Source organism: Gopherus flavomarginatus, chromosome 8 (genome assembly GCF_025201925.1).
Source record: "Gopherus flavomarginatus isolate rGopFla2 chromosome 8, rGopFla2.mat.asm, whole genome shotgun sequence".
NCBI classification, from domain to species: Eukaryota; Metazoa; Chordata; order Testudines; family Testudinidae; genus Gopherus; species Gopherus flavomarginatus.
The window spans coordinates 13583019-13601091 of NC_066624.1; the positions used below are offsets into that span (position 1 = coordinate 13583019).

Consider the following 18073-nt stretch of genomic DNA (forward strand, 5'->3'; position numbering starts at 1 on the left):
TTAGTTAACCAATTAGAGTTCCGTAAAATCCTAATAATGACAATTAGCAATAGACACAACTGCCATCATTGAAGGGACCAACAGGGAATAAACCCATACTGCAGATAGATGGACTAGATGGCCTCAGAGGTCTTTTCCATGTCTACATATTATACTTCTGGGATTGCTGGTGTCCACGCTACAGAAAATACTATACATAGTTAGTGTTTGTAGGCAGACCATGTACCTTCCAGCATATTTATCCACAAGAGGCAACACACTGTCCAGAAAAACTCTGAGTTGAACACATTTCTAAATGTTAGTCTTCCCAAATGGAAGAGATTTGGGGGCGTTCATGAGTGCTGCATCTCAATCATGGGGCTCTGTAGAGAAGGAAAATCCCAACCCCTAGAGCTGCACAGAGCCTTGCATCAACAATGGCTTCTCAGCAACACACTGCCACCCCCAACATCTGGCAACCTAGTTTCCAGTAGCTAAATCCCCACAGGCCTGCACTGGGTCAAACCCAGAAGAGACTTTCAAACGGCAGCAACTCCCAGCTGGAAACAATGCAGGGAGAATGGCTACCCCCAGGCTCCATCCATTCCTGGGCCACAAACAGCACAACCGCAAAACAAACTAACAACAGCTATACAGGCACCACCTCAGGAGCTTCAGCAGAGGGGGTAAGAGTGAAAGGATGCAGGTCCTTATTCTGACTCTTACACTTGCCCCTGAAAGAGAGAGATGGGCCTGGAAACAAAAGGATTATCCACCCCCCCATCCCAGATACACAGAGCAGCTAACAGGTGGCTCACTTCTCACTGCCAGCCTTTTAGAAATGTTCACCTGGCTACTGCATGAAGGTCAACTTACAATAAGCTATTCTGGACACAAGCTAGAAATCTGCATAAAAATACCTCAACTATTTGCAAAGGTTCATATTCCAAGTCTGAGTCATCCAAAATTGTATTTCAGTGTTAATTCCATTTATTTGCATGCAAATGTGATAGCAAGAACAGTTTCCCCTCCCCCCCACAATGACATTTCTCTCACTCAAGGCATCTCCCTAAATAAGGCATTTCACTCTCCAGTGCAGAAAATTCACATTCGGCTTTGCAAATGCATCATTAGTTTGTCAGAATTATTACAGTAATCAGGAGACCAAAACCAGCGTGAAAGAATGCCACTCAATGTCACTTTTTTTAAGCCTCAGATTTATATCTTTAAATATCTAAAATCCTTTTTAAAAAGGCCATAAAATGTGTTTTTCCTTTCATTGAACGAACCTATATTTTAGAACAGGTAAAATGCTATCAAGAAATGCTTTTTTTTTTTTAATCTGAGGCTCCACAATACATTCGAGCCATTAGCCATATTTACAGCCTTGTTATGTGTAAATATGTTCCCCCAGCCATATTTTGTGTGTGAGTCTGCTTCCTCCTGCCAACATGTTCACCAAATATGGCGCCTGATGAATTCCAAAGCACCTTGCCTCCAAATCACATGTTTATAAGAGGAATCCATTCTAGTCACCCAAGGGATTTTATTTCATTTTATCCCAAAGGCCTTCTGAGTGTGCAGCTCTGCATTCTAGCAATTCAAAAAGGAGTAGCAATTAGAGAATATTGTACACAGGAGGAAGAAGTGGTGAATCAGGTTGTAATACACAGCCTTTGCAAGCATAAGTTAACATATGCACACTAAAATAAAAACCAACAGAATAATCTCAGGCACTGTTTTGTCTCCACTAAGTGTGAGTCGCTACCTCAGTAACCTAGTGGAAACACTCCACTGATGAGCACTAACAAAAGCAACAAAGAAGGAATCACAAACAGGATTCTAACTGGAGACAAGAAGAAATGTCAAGTGCATTTTCAATACCAAATCTTAAATCTGCAGTGCTGGAATACTACCTAAAACACTGAAACTCTAAGAATCCAACCCAATTTGCTACCGGGAATGTGGACAGAAGTATAGGCTCTCATTCAGAACATATTTTCTCTCTTCATCCCTAAATATAAATGTGATACATATGGAACAAGAGGCAAGGCACATTTCACCAAGTAGAACTCTATCTACAATGCACTTCCTGTTCACTCTTCTCTAGTCACCTGTGGTTTTAAAATGCTGTTAAACCACACTGCACATCCGTTACAGACAAAGCAGCAAAGACTGTGTAAATAACTGATTTTTTAATCATAGTATATTAACCTCCCCATTAAAACACAAAGACTATGTAAAAATAACTTGGCATATCAAGCTGCTATGCACTGTTAAGGAAGGAGAGTTGGAACATAAACAGCCCTGAAATATGGAAATTAGAACAGTCATAGAATAAAACCCATCACTATGAAATATAGTGGAGCTCACCTAAGAAAGCTCCACTAATTTTCCTCGGCACTTTAGTCCAAAAGTTGAGAGATAAGAAGCAGTGAAACATATTGGAAAGTAATGGCTTAGACTCAGACTGCTTGGGGCATATCAGAAAATCATCAGAAATGAGAAAATCTGTGGGGAGAGGAGACTCATGGACAAAAAATGTTCTGCCTGCTCGCAGCCTATTTATGCAAATACATGTTTTCAGGACCAGAGCCTCAATGTACAAAATGAAGGCTCGGTACTCAGGATATTGCGACATGTAATGTCTAGGTCATAAACAAGGTATGAGTGAGGGTGACAAATCACACTGAGTATTTCAATGCAGATCTGAATTAATTTCGCTCAAAACTGAATGAAAATATTTCAGTAGGTGCAGTATTTTGTACTGCATTTGCTTGGATGCGCTCGAGAGCTTCTGCCATGGACTGCCCTTAATAAGAATTTTAAGGTAGAGTCCAGGACGTAAAACCTGGGTCACGCATTTTCTAATGTTTCTTAACAAAGAAGTTGTCCAGAAACTTGTACAAAAAAGAGCTTATTTGGGTCAGGCCACTATCTGACTGTTTCTTCTAAGAAGTCTGTCCTTTGATCACGTTGTCTAGGTAGTATCTAACTGTTTAACAGATAAAAAGATTTTCACTTCATCTTTAAGCAAGAAGAATTTTGGAGCAACTTCACTTTCTGGGAGCAAGACTCTGTATTATGATACCCACTTAATTTAGACTCCGGTTGGCTCTGATCAGAAGACAGCCTAAAATAGCACTTTCACTGACTACTTCTGACTTGTACAAGAATGTGGTTCTTTTATGCAATGACTGAAATCCCTGATGGGCAGTGTAAATAGCTATACTTAGATGCCTGCATTACATCTGTGAAGGAAGAGGTTTCATGTTTCTTTTTCTTTCCCAGTTATTACTGAATAAATCAGTAGGCGAATTTAAAAAAAAAACTGGTTTTGAATTCACCAAGAAACGATGGCAGTCTCCTCTTTAACTTGACTGCACTGATCATCCATTCAACATCCAAGAACAGTCAAGTGCTTCTGCAATTTCTGACTCTGACAGCTCCATTGCTAACACTTCTTGATGCCCGTGCCAAAGGTTGCAGAGATGTCAGACTATTTGGATATTTTCCCAGGAAAAATTCCCTCACCCAGAAAAACAAGAAAAACCGTCAGCACCCCCTCCTCCCATTACTTTCAATCTTATACTATATAAATGACATATGACAGCTTCCTATGCAAATCTAGACCCTGATCCTGCAAGCTGACCTCCTCTCCCCATCATGAACCCCTTCATCCAAGCAGAGACCCACTGATTTCATCATGGGCAAAGGCCTAATGCCTATGTGGGGCCTATTTGATCAGCTTGCAGGATCAGGATTTTGTTGCTCATGAAAGGTGTCAGATTCACAACAACGGAGACTTGCACCTATTCATCTACAGAGAAGGTAGCCGAAGCTCATCTACACTGCCCTGCTAAGGTGCTGCAACCATGAGCAAAAAGAACTGCCTCCTAGAGGTAAAGGGGGAGTTCATTCTCTGCATCGCCGCAGAGGCTGACAGTGACAGCAACCATTTCTGTGCTGTGGATACATGTTCCCTGGAAACTGGATCGATACCACACTTATTTCATAGAGACCACTCAACAGCCATTAAATGGTAATAATTTTCCATTACTACTGTCCTGGGCTGGTATCAGAGAGAGAACATAGGGACGAAAGGTTATGTATCCCTACAACAAATCCCTGGTGCCATCCAACCTCCACCCTTCTTACACAATGTAAACTGCTCTCAAAAGATAACAGTGGGGTTCTTCTCCACCATGCTATGACTGACTGCACAACAAACCACTGCCTCAAGTCTGGGTCTACGACAGCACGAGTCATCTATCAGGACAAAGACATTTTCAGTTTGTGACATATTCATTTTTTGTCTGTCTAAAAAAAGTGTTTTAAAATCACACACTGTGAATAGCTAGCTGTCTAGGTTGCCTTGCAACAGTAGGCATATCACAAGAGTGTTTAACAGTCCTATGAAGCATCCCTTTATGAGAATGCAATGCTTTGTTTTATTTTAGAAGGCAAAGAAATACAAGAAGTGTGCCAATTTTCATACCATGACAATATGCCAAGGGGGATGTCCAGAAGGAAATAATGTCACTAACTGGCAAGGCAAAGGCTGCCATCATCAGTTTACCCAAGATGTGGTCATCGAAAATTTACAGCTTAGAAACCAAATTGAATATTCAACTCAAATGTTATTTCCGTCTTAACATATGGATATGAAAGCTGGAAATCCGCCAAAAGTACAAATGTCTGAATGCCTTCAAAAGTAAATGCCATAGAAAAATACTAGGTATTAAATGAAATCAATTTATAACAAATGCAGAGATTTATCCATGTTCCATAGCTAGATTTATCCAGAAACAGAGATGGAAATATTTGGGACATGTGAGAAGAATGAAGCCAGAGCAGGTGTGCCATGAGCAGCTGGAGGAAAATGCAAAAGGAGCTAAATCAAATACTACTCAGAAAGAGAAAACATATGGAGCTTAATAGCACAGGGACATGCAACAAGCAGCCCAAGATAGTCGGGTGTGGAAGAGCCTTGTTTGCATCCTAAGTGATGTCTGCAATGCAGGAAATATTCAGAAGTCTATTAGCAAAGTGAGCTGTTAATAAGCAAAAAACAAAAATGGTCAAGTATGGCTCTTCATGGATGGGAGACAATGCCAAGTAAGCAAGGATTCACAGCAATGGAAGCTGCACAAGACTTTCCCATTAATATTAGAAATCAAAAAGAAAATTTGCTAACATCCCTAATCCTCCAAATATAAAAGTTAATTCTTACTGCATATATGATGGATTTGGCACCAGTCACTTTCCTGTGAAGCCTTTTGATCCAAGATTAGATAAATGCAACATCTCATCATAACAGGATGAGTTAGGGACAGTGCGACTATATGAACTCCCAAGTTTTAGTCACAAAGCCACATTATTTTTCAAATAACTACAGGATCAACCAAGGATATTCCTTCTTAGTAAAAGGCAAAAGATTTATACAAACTGAAGAGAAAACAGAGTACACTAGCCTTCTATTCCAATGCTCAGCTATGGCAAGATGACCTCATGGGCCCTTCATGTCTAACCTCTAAGAGTTATCTACACAGTGTTTTGGAGCCTGTGGGAATAAGCCTCCCCACCTGGGTTGGCAGACTTGGGCTAGTGGGGCTTGTGCTAGACCTCTAAAACTAGCAATATAGATAGCATTTTAAAGACACAGCTTTGGCTCTTCACAGCCATCTCCCTCCCTAGACTCCAGAGACCAAGCCACAACATCACAGCTATTTCTAGAGCATTAGCATGAGACCTGTTACCCTAAGTTGGTCCACCCGGGCTGCGGGGCTTGTTCCTGTGGGCTCCAAAACGCTGTGTAGTCACACCCTGAAGTGACAGGATGTACTAGTTGCACCACCACTAGAACCACGCATACAACTCCCTCTCATGCTCGGCAGAGGGTGGATTAACTAGGAACCCTTCCCCACTCACACCTGGCTACAGCATGCACCCCAGCACGGTATGCAACACCACAGCACCCTTGTAAAGCAGGGATGTGCTCTTATCATTTCTGCAGAGGGGGAAGTGAAGCACAGTGACTGGGAAGCCTGTGGCCATGCCTGGAACTGAACCCAGCCTCCCAAGTACCAGGGTAGCATCCTAACCACGGATGGTTCATTAGTCACTTGGGCTTTCACCGCGGCACAGAAAGCTACATGTGACATGGAGCAGACGAGCTGCAAAAATAGCAGAGCCCTGAAGCCACAGAAACTCTCCCCTTTAAACACGGGCCACACTTGCCCCCTCTCCGCGACGGGGAGCTGGAATCGCGAAGTAGGGAGCGGGGGTGCAAGCCGGGATCCCCCGGGGTGGGGGGAAGAGAGGGGGGTGAAAGCCGGGAACCCGGGGGGGGGAAGAGAGGGGGGTGAAAGCCGGGAACCCGGGGGGGGGGGGAAGGGGGAGAACTACAGAACTACCCGATGGCAGAGCTCGCCTCCAAACTTTGCCTCTGGAGCAATGGGGACGTGCGAGCCCGCGGGGACCTGGGGAACAGCTCGGCCCCCCAGCCCCAGCCCGCGGGAGCGGCACGAGTCCCGCTCGCAGCTCGGGCTCCGGGGATGGACGGAGCCGCCCGGGGCAGCCATTCATTCGGCATCGGAAACGCCCCAGCATCGCCCCCCGGCCGGGCAGCGCCGCCCGCATCGCCCCCCGCCCGGCCCCGCGCCACTGGGGCCCCCCGCCCGGCCAGCCCGGCCCCGCGCTCACCACCTGCCGCGCGATCTCGGCCGCCGCCATGGCCCCGCCGCCGCCGCCAGGAGCCGAACAGGAAACGCCCCCTCGCGCGGCCGGGAGCCCGAGCTACCCCGGGACCCGCCCACTGCGCCGGGGGGGGGGGAGAGGGAGCCGCGGCGCCGCAGCTCCGCCCGCCGCGCCCCACAGCTCGCCCCCGGCACCGCGCCCCTGCGTACCCACACCCACTCCGCGCGGCCACGGGCCGGACCCGAGCCGGCTCCCTCCCCGCTGCGCGCCCCGCAAAGGGCAGCTGCCGAACTTCCCCCCCGGCTCGGAATGGTCCGGCCCGAGCCCTGTGCGAGTTCTCCGCTACACTGTGTCTGGGCGGCGGGGAGGGTGCGAGCCCTGCGCGAGCCGGGGGAGGGAGATGCGCCCCACTGCCCCCCCCCCTCCGCCCCCGCATACGCACAGGCAGCTCCCGTTCTGCACCGCTGCCGCGCCCGGGGGAGATGCACCAGGCCAGGCACCCCCAGCTGCAGCATCGCCCGCCCCGCGGGGGGGGGTGCATTCCTCCTCCACCTGCCCGCAGGGACTGCACACTGCTGCCTGCACCTCTGGGCCGTGCAGCCTCCATCTCAGCCCTGCCCTGCTGCTGGGAGCAGATAGATCCTGCAGCACTGCCCCGATTCCCTCCTCAATCCTACTACATTTCAAGCCTTGTTCCCTGCCTAAACTTCATCTCAGTTACTTCTGAGTCTATCCCTAAATAGCTCCTGCCCCAGCTCGGTGTTTACTCCCTTTGAAAACTGCTGGCTGCTGGCATGTGCTGCATTAGCTGGTGGTCAGCTCCTTTAATCTTTCCTCAATATTCAGTCTCTCCACCCCTACCCCTTATGTGTGTTGCTCTTCTCTGAACTTGCTTCAGTCCCAATTTAGCACCATCGGTGATGAATTCACTGGCAGACAATTCACTCCTCTTCCAGGTTATTAATTAAGATGTTAAATAAGGCCACCAGATTACAATGAGTTTCATGTCAGTGGAGCCCCCAGTGGTGCTCTGCCCATGCAGAGGGATGCACCCAGTGTTTATTTTGTGTCAGGGCTGAGGCCCCACTCCTCCAGGCTTGACAATTCATAGCTCCAGCACCTTTGGGTGTGGCAGTTCATAGACCCTCATCAGTTATGAAATTAAGACATGTTCTTGAGCCCCAGCACCTCGTTTGTTACAAAGTAAGCACCGAATGCACCAACATGGAGCTGCGCCCAGGACCCAGCCTGATGACTGGTGCTGACATCAGTCTCAATGACACTCCATTACACATCTCTGCCACTAGGATACATTTCTGTTTATTGTTACCTTTGGTTTAACACCTTTTGGCCACTTTTCAGTCCATGTGCTAGTGTTCTTACCCAAGCCAACATTAATTATTTTCAATTCAGAGTCCATGAAAGATGGTATAAATGCTATATTCTAATATATTATATCAACTATATTCCTTTCATCTACTAAAGGCCACCATCCTGTGATAAAATGCCCGCCGGCAGATCCCAGGGCCTGTGCAAAGCTGCATTGCAGTCAGGGGGCCCCACACATGAGCAGGGGTCCATGACAAGAGCAGATCCTCCTTCTGTCATTCAGAGCACACCAGTTCTTGCAGCACACCTGGGAGGTGAAAGCTTGGATTGACAGTGGTGGCTAGGATGGTTCTCAGGGCACCAGGATTGAGTCACCTTGTTACCACGTGCCTCCAGCAGGCGAGAGTCTTGCCTGTCCTAATTCCCTAGTACAAGGATCGGCAACCTTTCAGAAGTGGTGTGCCAAGTCTTCATTTATTCACTCTAATTTAAGGTTTTGCGTACGGGTAACACAATTTTAACAGTTTTAGAAGGTCTCTTTCTATAAGTCTATAATATATAACTAAACTATTGTTGTATGTAAAGTAAAAAAGGCTTTTAAAATGTTTAAGAAGCTTCATTTAAAATTCAATTAAAATGCAGAGCCCCCCAGCCTGTTGGCCAGGACCCGGTCAGTGTGAGTGCCACTGAAAGTCTGCTCATGTGCCAACTTCGGCACCCGTGCCATAGGTTGCCTACCCCTGCCCTAGCACAACCAGCTTGTCAGCCACTCAAGCACTCTCTTTTGAGCTACACCAGCCCTGTCTTTGCCTTGCAGGTTGATAATGGATGCACCTCAATCCCTGAGTCCCTTCAATTTAACCTCATGATCACTGGACACCCCCAGAAACCAGAAACCTTCTGCTCCCAAAGGAACAGCATGCCCTAGTTTACCAGTTTTATCAGACCTCCACTCCTGTATTATGCACAGCACTGGAGTTCCATTACAAAACTAAAGGAAATGTTTTAAAGAAAGATCAGCAATTCAAATCAAAACTCGCGTGAGAGATGCGAACAAATAGTTACATATCAAACAAAATCACAACTCGCATTCTTGAGCCAAACACAGATATTCTGTAAACACATAACAACAAGCAGTTTGCAGCTCTGGGTAAGAAGAATTCCCTATGGTGAGAACAAGTCTCCACAGTACTGATGTGATAAGAGGGGGCATGTGGGGACCATGAACAGCCTCCTTGTTAAAATGTTGCCACCTCTCTGAAGGGAGAGTTGGAGTGATTTCCCTGTCTGTGAATGAGCAGTCCCCTCACTCACAGCCCCCTGCCTGCCAGAGAGCACAAATAAACACCTGACAAGTATTCTAAAGGGGGGAAATATTATCCATGTGCTCAGCACATTTCAGGGACAAAATATGAAAAAGGCTAGTACCATGCAGGTCAGTGTAAGACGGGCAACTCTGGCCTTGTTTCTAGTTCAGATCTGACATTCTTGTCTACATGGGAGAACAAGTGGAGTCACTCACTCACAGTGCAAGCATATGCCCTCCTTTTACTTGGGCTCCATCACAGAATAAGCAGGGAATGTTTTGATGGAAACTTCTCTGCACAGCCTGGCCCCAGCAGAAAGGAAGGGTCTGGCTAATCCTGCCAAAGAAATGGAAGTTAACCATGTTGACGTGTTCCCATCATCAGCTTTGTGTCTTAACACATTACACCAGTTATGAAGTCCAGTTTCCCTACAGAGCAGCCCAAAAACAAAGACTAGGGGCAAATTCCTGATTCAACTGAACTCCACAGCAAAACCCCAATGACTTCACTAGGATGCGGATTTAGTCCCTTAATTTTGTCAGAGTCCTGCAATTTGACAAGTCAATTATCAGCCACTCTTACTAGCTGCCAGCCTGCAAAATTCAGATCTCTGTGCAAAGCAGTTGAAGCTTTCCATGAAACAGTATTTTCATGACCATCAAAGGAGCCAGCAGGAGCCATCCCTCTGCTCAGTCTGGGAACCAGCACCAACATTTTCAAATTTGAGTGGCTAACTTTAGGCACCAGCATCCCTACTTAGGCACCTAAATGTGGTTCCAGTCCTGCACCGGGATTCTCTATCTCAGCCTGTTCCTGTGTAGAGTCCTAGTGGCTTCAGTGGGACTCCACATGGGCACAAGAGAGCCCACCTTAATAGAGACCAGTGCAGGATTGAGCCTGTGAGATGAGCTAGGTATCCATCGACCTCAGTAGTACAGGATCAGGCCCAATTCTGCAATGTTTTGAATAGCTTTAACTCCCATTGAGTCTGATGCAAAATGAAAGTATTCATCTTGTGGGAATCACTAACTCATAGCACCATGGGGTCCTTTAAGTGAATGCAATCAGGTGCTGACAATATTTTTTTGGGACCGCACACCCTTCCCTACTGCTGATGTGCTTATAATGCAATTAGTTCCATTGCAAAAGATGTTGTCTAGATTGCATGTATCAGGAGATACTCATTTTTCAACTCCTTTTTCAAAACTTTGTGGCTGATCTATTAAAAGTGGACTTAATTCTTAGGAGATATGAATGCAGAAGGGCAACTTACACAAGTAATGATCGGTAACATCGAGCCCATGCAAATCTGCAAGTGATCTACCAGAACTGCAGGAGGTCTAATAATCTAAGCTTTGTGGGATTGAAGTCAATGGCAAAACTTCCAGTGACTTCACTGGAGCCAAGATTTCATCCCACGTTTCATTCTGTGTCTTACACAGGACTGTGACAGTCTCCATCACTGAAACTTTGACATCAAGACTGGATGTTTTTCTAGGAGATATGTTGTAGTTCAAACAGGAATTAATTCAGGGAAATGCTGTGGACTGTGTTAGGCAGGAGATCAGATTATCACAATGGCCCCTTCTGGTTTTATAATCTATGAATAAAGCAGAATAAACCAGGAGGCATTCAGCACCTCACAGGATTGTGTCCCAGTCTCATCTCCTTGCAGACACCAGTATAAATCAGGAGTAGTTCAGTGGAAGTCACTGGAATTATGCTGGTGTGAGAGGAGATCCAGAATTCACATGCAGATCCAGAATTCACATGCAGAGTAAACAGCTTCCTGGGATTTAAAGTATACAGAGACAATTAACCATGTGCAAATATGATTTAATATTCATGTGGCCCCAGAGGAAGCTTGTTAGTTTGATGATCTTGCAGAGATCACATTGACCTTGTACCATCTTTCTCTACCCATTCAGCTTTCCCAGCTCACATTCTGCGGGGAAGTTGTCGGCATAGCATGGAATCAAACCATTCACAGTTCTGGGGTAATAGTTTGCAGATAGTAATGAGACAACCAGAAACAAGAATGAGCTGCTGGGAAGTGAAGTTCTGTGTATCACTCATTTCTCTTCCTCTTTGGGTCCCTCTGTCCCTTGTGTTGATGTCATATCTAATCATTATCTATGAGATCCCAGTCATACAAATTTGCTGCTCTAAGGAAATAGAACTATTTAGACTTCCTATTGGAAAGGGCTTTCTCTGATAACACCAGAGGGAGGTGAACTCCCATCCTCACTGAAGGATGAACTCCCTTTGAAGCCAATGTTTGAGTAAACAACTAGAGACTGGGCCCATTGTAGCAGTGGATCTCAACAGGCACGGAATACCTGGGCCCAGGAGCGCCGGCAGCCTTTTTGGCGCCCTAGCCGGCGGAAGGTCCCTCCCACAAAATGGGGCCCCCGACGGAGGCGGTGGAAGGTCTCACCCCCGAAATACCGCCGACAACTGCAGTGGCTGAACATCCGGCTGCCGCGGTCACCACCCCCCAAATGTTAGCGCCCTAGGAGTCCGCCTAGGTTGCCTAATGGGTTGCGCCAGCCCTGCCTGGACCATTGTCTGAGGTAAGCCACCTTAGAAAGGTTTGAAACCAGGTACTGGATTTTCCTAGCATGATGAGATACACAGCAGCTAGAAACCTGTGTTTGTCCATTACAGAACGATAACCATAATTAATAACATTCTGCCCCTTCCAGCAGAATATTACCAAGCCCCATTTTACAGTAGGGGAAAACAGCCGTATGGAGAAGTTAAGCAACTTGGCCAAGTTCCTACAGCTCAGAGTCACCAGCAGCTGCCATTTTCTTGATTCCCTGTGTCCTCTATAACCACCAGAGCCCACTCACTAAACCTCACAGCTCCCTAAGAGGAAACCAACGGACATTTATGTTTTAATCTTCACTAGCTTTGGCTTCCTCACATGATCCAGGCTTCCCCATATAGCCTCTAAAATGGGTGCACAGTATTGCCCAACCATAATGCATATTTGAGGTTGTCTAGAAGAAGGACGGCTTCCCTCAATTGAATCAGATTGGTGGTAGAGTACCACCTTTCTGAAGTACTTTACAGCCCCACCGTACATTGTTCATTGTGCTTCAGCATTCCCAGGATGGGCACCCTTTTGCTTCAGTTTGCAGAAAGTCTGGTTCCTTGTTTAATTGTCTTTGGAGCTGCTGTGGTTTCTGCAAAACGGCTTTCTCAGCTGTTCAATCTCTGTAGGGTTCCAAGTTCAGTATTCCAGATAGAAACCCTCCTTTTTTACCAATTTCTTTAGCGTGTGCCCAGCTGCCAAAGAAAACTGCTCATGTTGTTAATTCAGTTCAGCAGCCTGTGAGTCAAACAGCAGCTAAGAGGCAATTCTCCCCAGGACAAACCCTTGAGGAGTCGAGTGTGTTCTGATCAGAATTGGTTGTAATTCTTTGAGTTGCATTACACTTGCTTGCCTCCTGCATTCTCCCACAATCACATTTACCTGCATGTCTGTGCAGTATGTGCTGTATAGAGGTTAGTGTGTTTTCTGTATGCAGCAGATTCCTTCCCCAGATCTGATCCCGTTGGCACAAGTGACAGGTCACATAGATGTCCTTGCTCTGGGGCTGGGCAGCCACCTGAAAAGGCAAGTCAAACAGTCTTCTATTTTTTAAATTTAGGATTTTAAGGCATGTTAACCAGTGAGATTGTATTAGAGATGTAGCCTAAGTAAAAAGGGTAACTGGCTGAATTAGCTCTAATATAAAGTACACTCACCCTACAATGCCCTTTTTGTAGCACAGAAAAAGAAAGAGGAGGAGAAATTAGATGATTCAGGAGCAGGGAAGATGAGGAGATGGGGAGGGGTGAAGGAAGGTTGCTGGAAAGCAGGGCAAATCAAAGCCATCCTGAGATGAGGAGCACTTAATACGTAATTAACAACAGAGACCTATGGGGAAAAAACCAGGAGCGGTGACATTTCAGAGAGGAGGGAATTTTGGCTGGTCGCTGCTCCCATGGAAGTAAAAGGCAAAACTTTCATTGATTTCAGTGGGAGCAAGAATGAGCCCTTTAACATGCCAGTGCAGTTAGTGTGGTGAGCCTCATTATTTGTTAAGCACCCAGAGCATGCCCAGCCCTGTACAAAATACAGAGGAAAGCTCTGTGTCTGCCCTAAGGAGTTTGCAACCAGGCGAGGCTGACAGGACAGTTCAAACTGGGGGAGTCAGTGTGGGCCAAATCCTGAGCTCTCAATACAGCTAGCACCTCACAGGATTGGGCCCTTACAGCATAGCAAATTTGCATACAAAGGAAGCCTCTCTACTGCACTGACTGAATCAGCCACTAGTCCTACTACCAAGTGCATTAACCATATTTACTTCAAGCAACACAGAGCAGCAAGAGCAACCTCTCATGTCTACTCTGCTGATCTCACCGTGGCTACAGCAAAGCCCCAGGGAATAAAAGCCAGCACCCATTCCCTGCGTGTGCATGTCACATCCACTTGGCATTCCAACGTGGCCGTAGTGCCGTACACTATTTCTGTGTGGATGGATGGAAATACTCCGATCCTTTCCTAGAAACATCAGTGTTTAATGTTAGCAGCCTCAGAGTAATTATTTCCTCTTCTGATTTTTCAAATATTATGACCTTGGCAGGTGTGTGTGGGCAGGTGGGTGGATTTTATGGAGGTGAGCGAACAGCAATGCAAATCCTACTGCATGGGGGTCACATGGAGAGGCTTCTCCAGGGACCAAGGTCACAGATGGTGCAGTTCCCTCCCTTTGGAGCTTTGCCACACCTTTTTGCTCCACACCACATGGTAAAGCAGAGCAGCACGTGTCCCATAAGGGACAAACAGACATACATACATGGAGTCGCTGACACACAGGAGAGATCTTGAATGGCTGTTATGCTGCTGGCCACAACAGAATGATCGGGCGGTACAGCAGGACACAGCTGCTGCAGTGACATCACTTGAGAGTCCCTGGAGCAGCCTGTGGGACCCGGCAAGCTCATCAGCGGATTCATTTTGAAAACACAAATGCTTCCCAGTGGAGCAGGGAGTTCCCTCCAGCTATGCTGATCTCAGTGTCTAATACATTTCCCTCTGCTGCTAGCTGTCTGGCATCCCCTGCATGTGCAGCATGCGATCAGCTGGCTGCAGTTCCTTTACCTCTTATGAGAGATGTTTTCCTAATGGCACAGGAAAGATACTCATCTGCTCATAATGCCCTGATATTTTTTACCTCTTCTGTCTAGAGCACATGTTGTCATTTACGTCATGATGCTCCAGAGGACAGAGATTAAAATCCACAGGCCAAAGTCATCAACCAGATGACAGCACAAACTTTCAGTTAGCACAGTGCTCTCTGCCCAGTAAGAGTCAGAGGAAAACAGAAGGCAAAGAAGGGCTCATTATCTGTCGCTCCTTCTGTGCCAATTTCTGCCATGGTTTATGAGCACGTACCTATCAGTGTCTTCAATGGCAGGGCTGTGTGTGTTCTGGGGCGTGCAGCTTGGCTCTGTGTCAAATAACTAATTCAAATAGCCTGGCTTTTGGGGAATTACTAACTGGATCTAAAAGAATTGACAGCAGAAGTCAGGGCCTGTTTCAGATCCCAGTTCTAGGTACCTCTGTTCTTGTCCTTGGGACAGTAGCTTTAAGCTGCCTTTGTGCTTTCTATATTGTGGTGCTGCTAGGGGCCCATGGTGTATGTTAGAGCAGCCCCAAGGCTGCACTAAGTTATCCTCGGCTTCCCATGGTTCCCTGTTAGCTCAGTGCACTCCAGCTATACCCCCTTTCCTGCCCACAGCCTTGCCATGATGATCCCCTTGTCAAGGGCGGACAGTAGGGCTAGCACGGAGTCCTCATACCTATTATGCCTGGTCTGTGGAGCACCTCTCCCAGGGGTCTGCTACAGCAGCATAGACAAGCCTCAGAAGAACTGAGAATTAGGCAGCAACAGCAGTAGCTGCCCCAGCCTTAAGTAGCAGCAGAGAGGTATCTGCCCCATGCTGTGGTGTGGGGGCCGGAGGATTCACCTAACGCCCTGCGCCGAGCAGGAAGCAGGCTTTGGTCCGGAGGAGCTCTTAGCAATGCAGGCCCGTGTGTGAGTTGTGGAGCTCTCAGGAGTCACTGAAGAATCAGCCCTTGGGAGGCCACTCTGGGCTGTTCTGCTCATTTCCCGCTTGTCAGCTGATCTCTTACCAAAGGTGAGACGCCATCTTTGTAGGAATGAAAAACAAATAAAATAGCAGGTGTCCTGGCTCGCAGCTCTTCTCGGGTTGCCAACTTTCTAATCTCACAAAACCGAACACCCCAGCCCCAGTCCTGCCTCTTCTCTGAGGCCCCGCTCCTTGCTTATTCCATCCCCCCTCCCTCCATCGCTTGCTCTCCCCCACCCCCTTTCACTGGGCTGGGGTGTGTAGGGGGAGTATGAGCTCCAGGTGGGGCCAGAAATGAGGGCTCCAGGCTGGGGCAGGAGGTTGGGGTTGCGGGGGAAAGGGCTTCGGCTGGGTTTGGGTTGCAGGAAGGGGCTCTGAACTGGGACCGAGGAGCTTGGAGTGCAGGAGGGGGTGCAGACTCCAGCTGGGGATGTGGGCTCTGGGGATGATGGGTTTAGCACATAGGATCAGGCTATGGGCTGGGGTAGGGGATTGTGGGGTGCAGGCTCCAGGAGAGGGTTTGAGTGCTGGTGGGGACTCCAGGCTGGGGCAGGGGATTGGGAGGGGGAGGGCAGGGTCCTGGCAGCACTTATTGCAGTTCCCAGGAAGTGGCTGCTAGGTCCCTGTGGCCCCTGGGTGCATGGGTGGCCAGGGAGGCTCCTTGTGCTGCCCTCGCATCTGCAGGTGCTGCACCTGCATTCCTATTGGTCACGGTTCCCAGCCAATGGGAGATGCAGAGCCGGCACTAGGGCAAGGGCAGCACACAGGGGCCCCTGTGAGGCCCGGGGCAAATTGCCTCATTTACCCCCCACCCCCCGGGCATCCCTGTCCCCACCACCAAAAGAGAAATACAGAGTCTCTGACAGTCAAGCTTGACTGAGAGGTTCAACCCCAGGCCAGGTTAGGAGGGAGCCTTTCCCTCTCTGATTGGAAGCCCTTTGGAGGAGTAGTGGATCTGATTATCGCCCTGGTTCAGTGTGTGTAACCCTTACCTCAGAGCCTTGCTTACTCCCCAGCACCAAAAAGGAACCATGGACCAATAACAAAGTAGGAGTCCTGTTCCCAGCCAAGACTTTCTGGCCTCCAGCAGCTCCATGGGCAGGATTTTCCTTAGCTAAGGGCCTGCTGGTACTCATGTTGTCACCATCGCTGTCTTCCTCATTCTCTTCTGACAACTCCCAGCCCTCCCCCAGGATCAAGCACCAGCCCAGACCTGGGGCCTGCATTTATATTCCCTAGCTGGGACTCATCAGACCCAGTCACTTGCAGCTGTCCAGCTGGGGTGGGTGAGTCCCAGCAACTGCTCCTCCACAGAACAGGGCTGGCCACTCTCTACCCCATCTGACCCTTAAAGGGGCAGACTGCCTGTTACACACCATCCTTTTGCCTGTGTTTGTACAGCACCTAGCCCTACATGCTATCACAACACAAGTAAGTTCTCATAACAACAGCTACAATGGCTGTTTGGCAGCCTCCGGGAAGTGAGATTCATTCATTTCCCAACAAACCTGTGTCTCTAACACAAAACCTCCAGTACTGTTATTGGGCCCCCTCGTCTGCAGTCTCAGGAGAGGTGCAGGGCTGGACTCGTCCCTCTGGCCAGGCCGTCCCTCCTTATCAGGGTAGAGACATGGTGTTGGGGCAACGTGTGGAGAAGTGCGCACCCTACCAACTGCTTTACAGCTGCCACGTTTCTGAGAACTAGAAGTAAAGGCCAACGGAAGAAAGGACCCAAAAAGGCCATAATTTAACCGGGGCTCTGGAGAGTAGTTTCCCCCATTCTGTTGTTAGCTTTTACCCTCCAGAAGTCAGCTGACTCCTGGACTGTCTGAGAGCAGCATGAGTGTGCCACAGCCTGGTCTCATTGTGTATGGCAGGCTCTGAGTCAAGAGCCATCAGCCTGACGCTGCTGATGGTGTGGATCAGGGGCTGGCAACCTTTCAGAAGTAATGTGCCGAGTCTTCATTTATTCACTCTAATTTAAGGTTTTGCATGCCAGTAATACATTTTAACATTTTTAGAAGGTCTCTTTTTATGAGTCTATAATATATAACTAAACTATAGTTGTATGTAAAATAAATAAGGTTTTTAAAATGTTTAAGAAGCTCCATTTAAAATTAAATTAAAATGCAGAGCCCCCCGGACAGGTGGCCAGGACCCGGGCAGCGTGAGTGCCACTGAAAATCAGCTCGTGTGCCACCTTCAACACGCGTGCCATAGGTTGTCTACCCCTGGTGTAGATCCAGCTCTGTGTTAATCTGGAATTAAAAGGGGCAGTGACAGCTCTCTGTAGCTTGCATGGCTGCTGGATTTCTAGCCCCTTGAGGAGGATGAGAGGTTATTGCCAATGGGACACTGTTGGCCACATTCAAGGTCTGCTTAATGAGGAGGCAAATTAACTGTCCCTCAGTGATTATACTTTTTGGATTGCTGGGCGACTTCAAATGGAAGCTGCAGCCCTCTGTGTTTCCTGTGATCTTTTTGCATGTACGCATTTATAGCTGGGGATGTCGCTTTGCTGCACAGAGTGGCCAGTCAGACCTTCAAGGCAATGGAAGGAATAGGACTCAGGTCCTGCTGCCCCAAAAGCACAAATCATTAGGACTTGAGTT

The 18073-nt window shown here is 47.7% G+C and overlaps 1 protein-coding gene across 6 annotated transcripts in view; it reads right to left on the minus strand.

The window, feature by feature from the left end:
- SEPTIN6 (septin 6) overlaps positions 1-6771 on the minus strand; it is a 42599-nt gene extending 35828 nt beyond the window's left edge. For 5 of the 6 annotated variants that reach the window (XM_050964519.1, XM_050964522.1, XM_050964516.1 and 2 more), the window contains exon 1: positions 6685-6771. In XM_050964519.1, coding sequence (XP_050820476.1) covers positions 6685-6714 — 30 coding nt within the window. In that variant the 5' untranslated portion in view covers positions 6715-6771. The remainder of the gene's footprint in view (positions 1-6684) is intronic. The other variant, XM_050964517.1, reaches the window with a different exon arrangement.
- Between the last annotated feature and the right edge of the window lie 11302 nt (positions 6772-18073).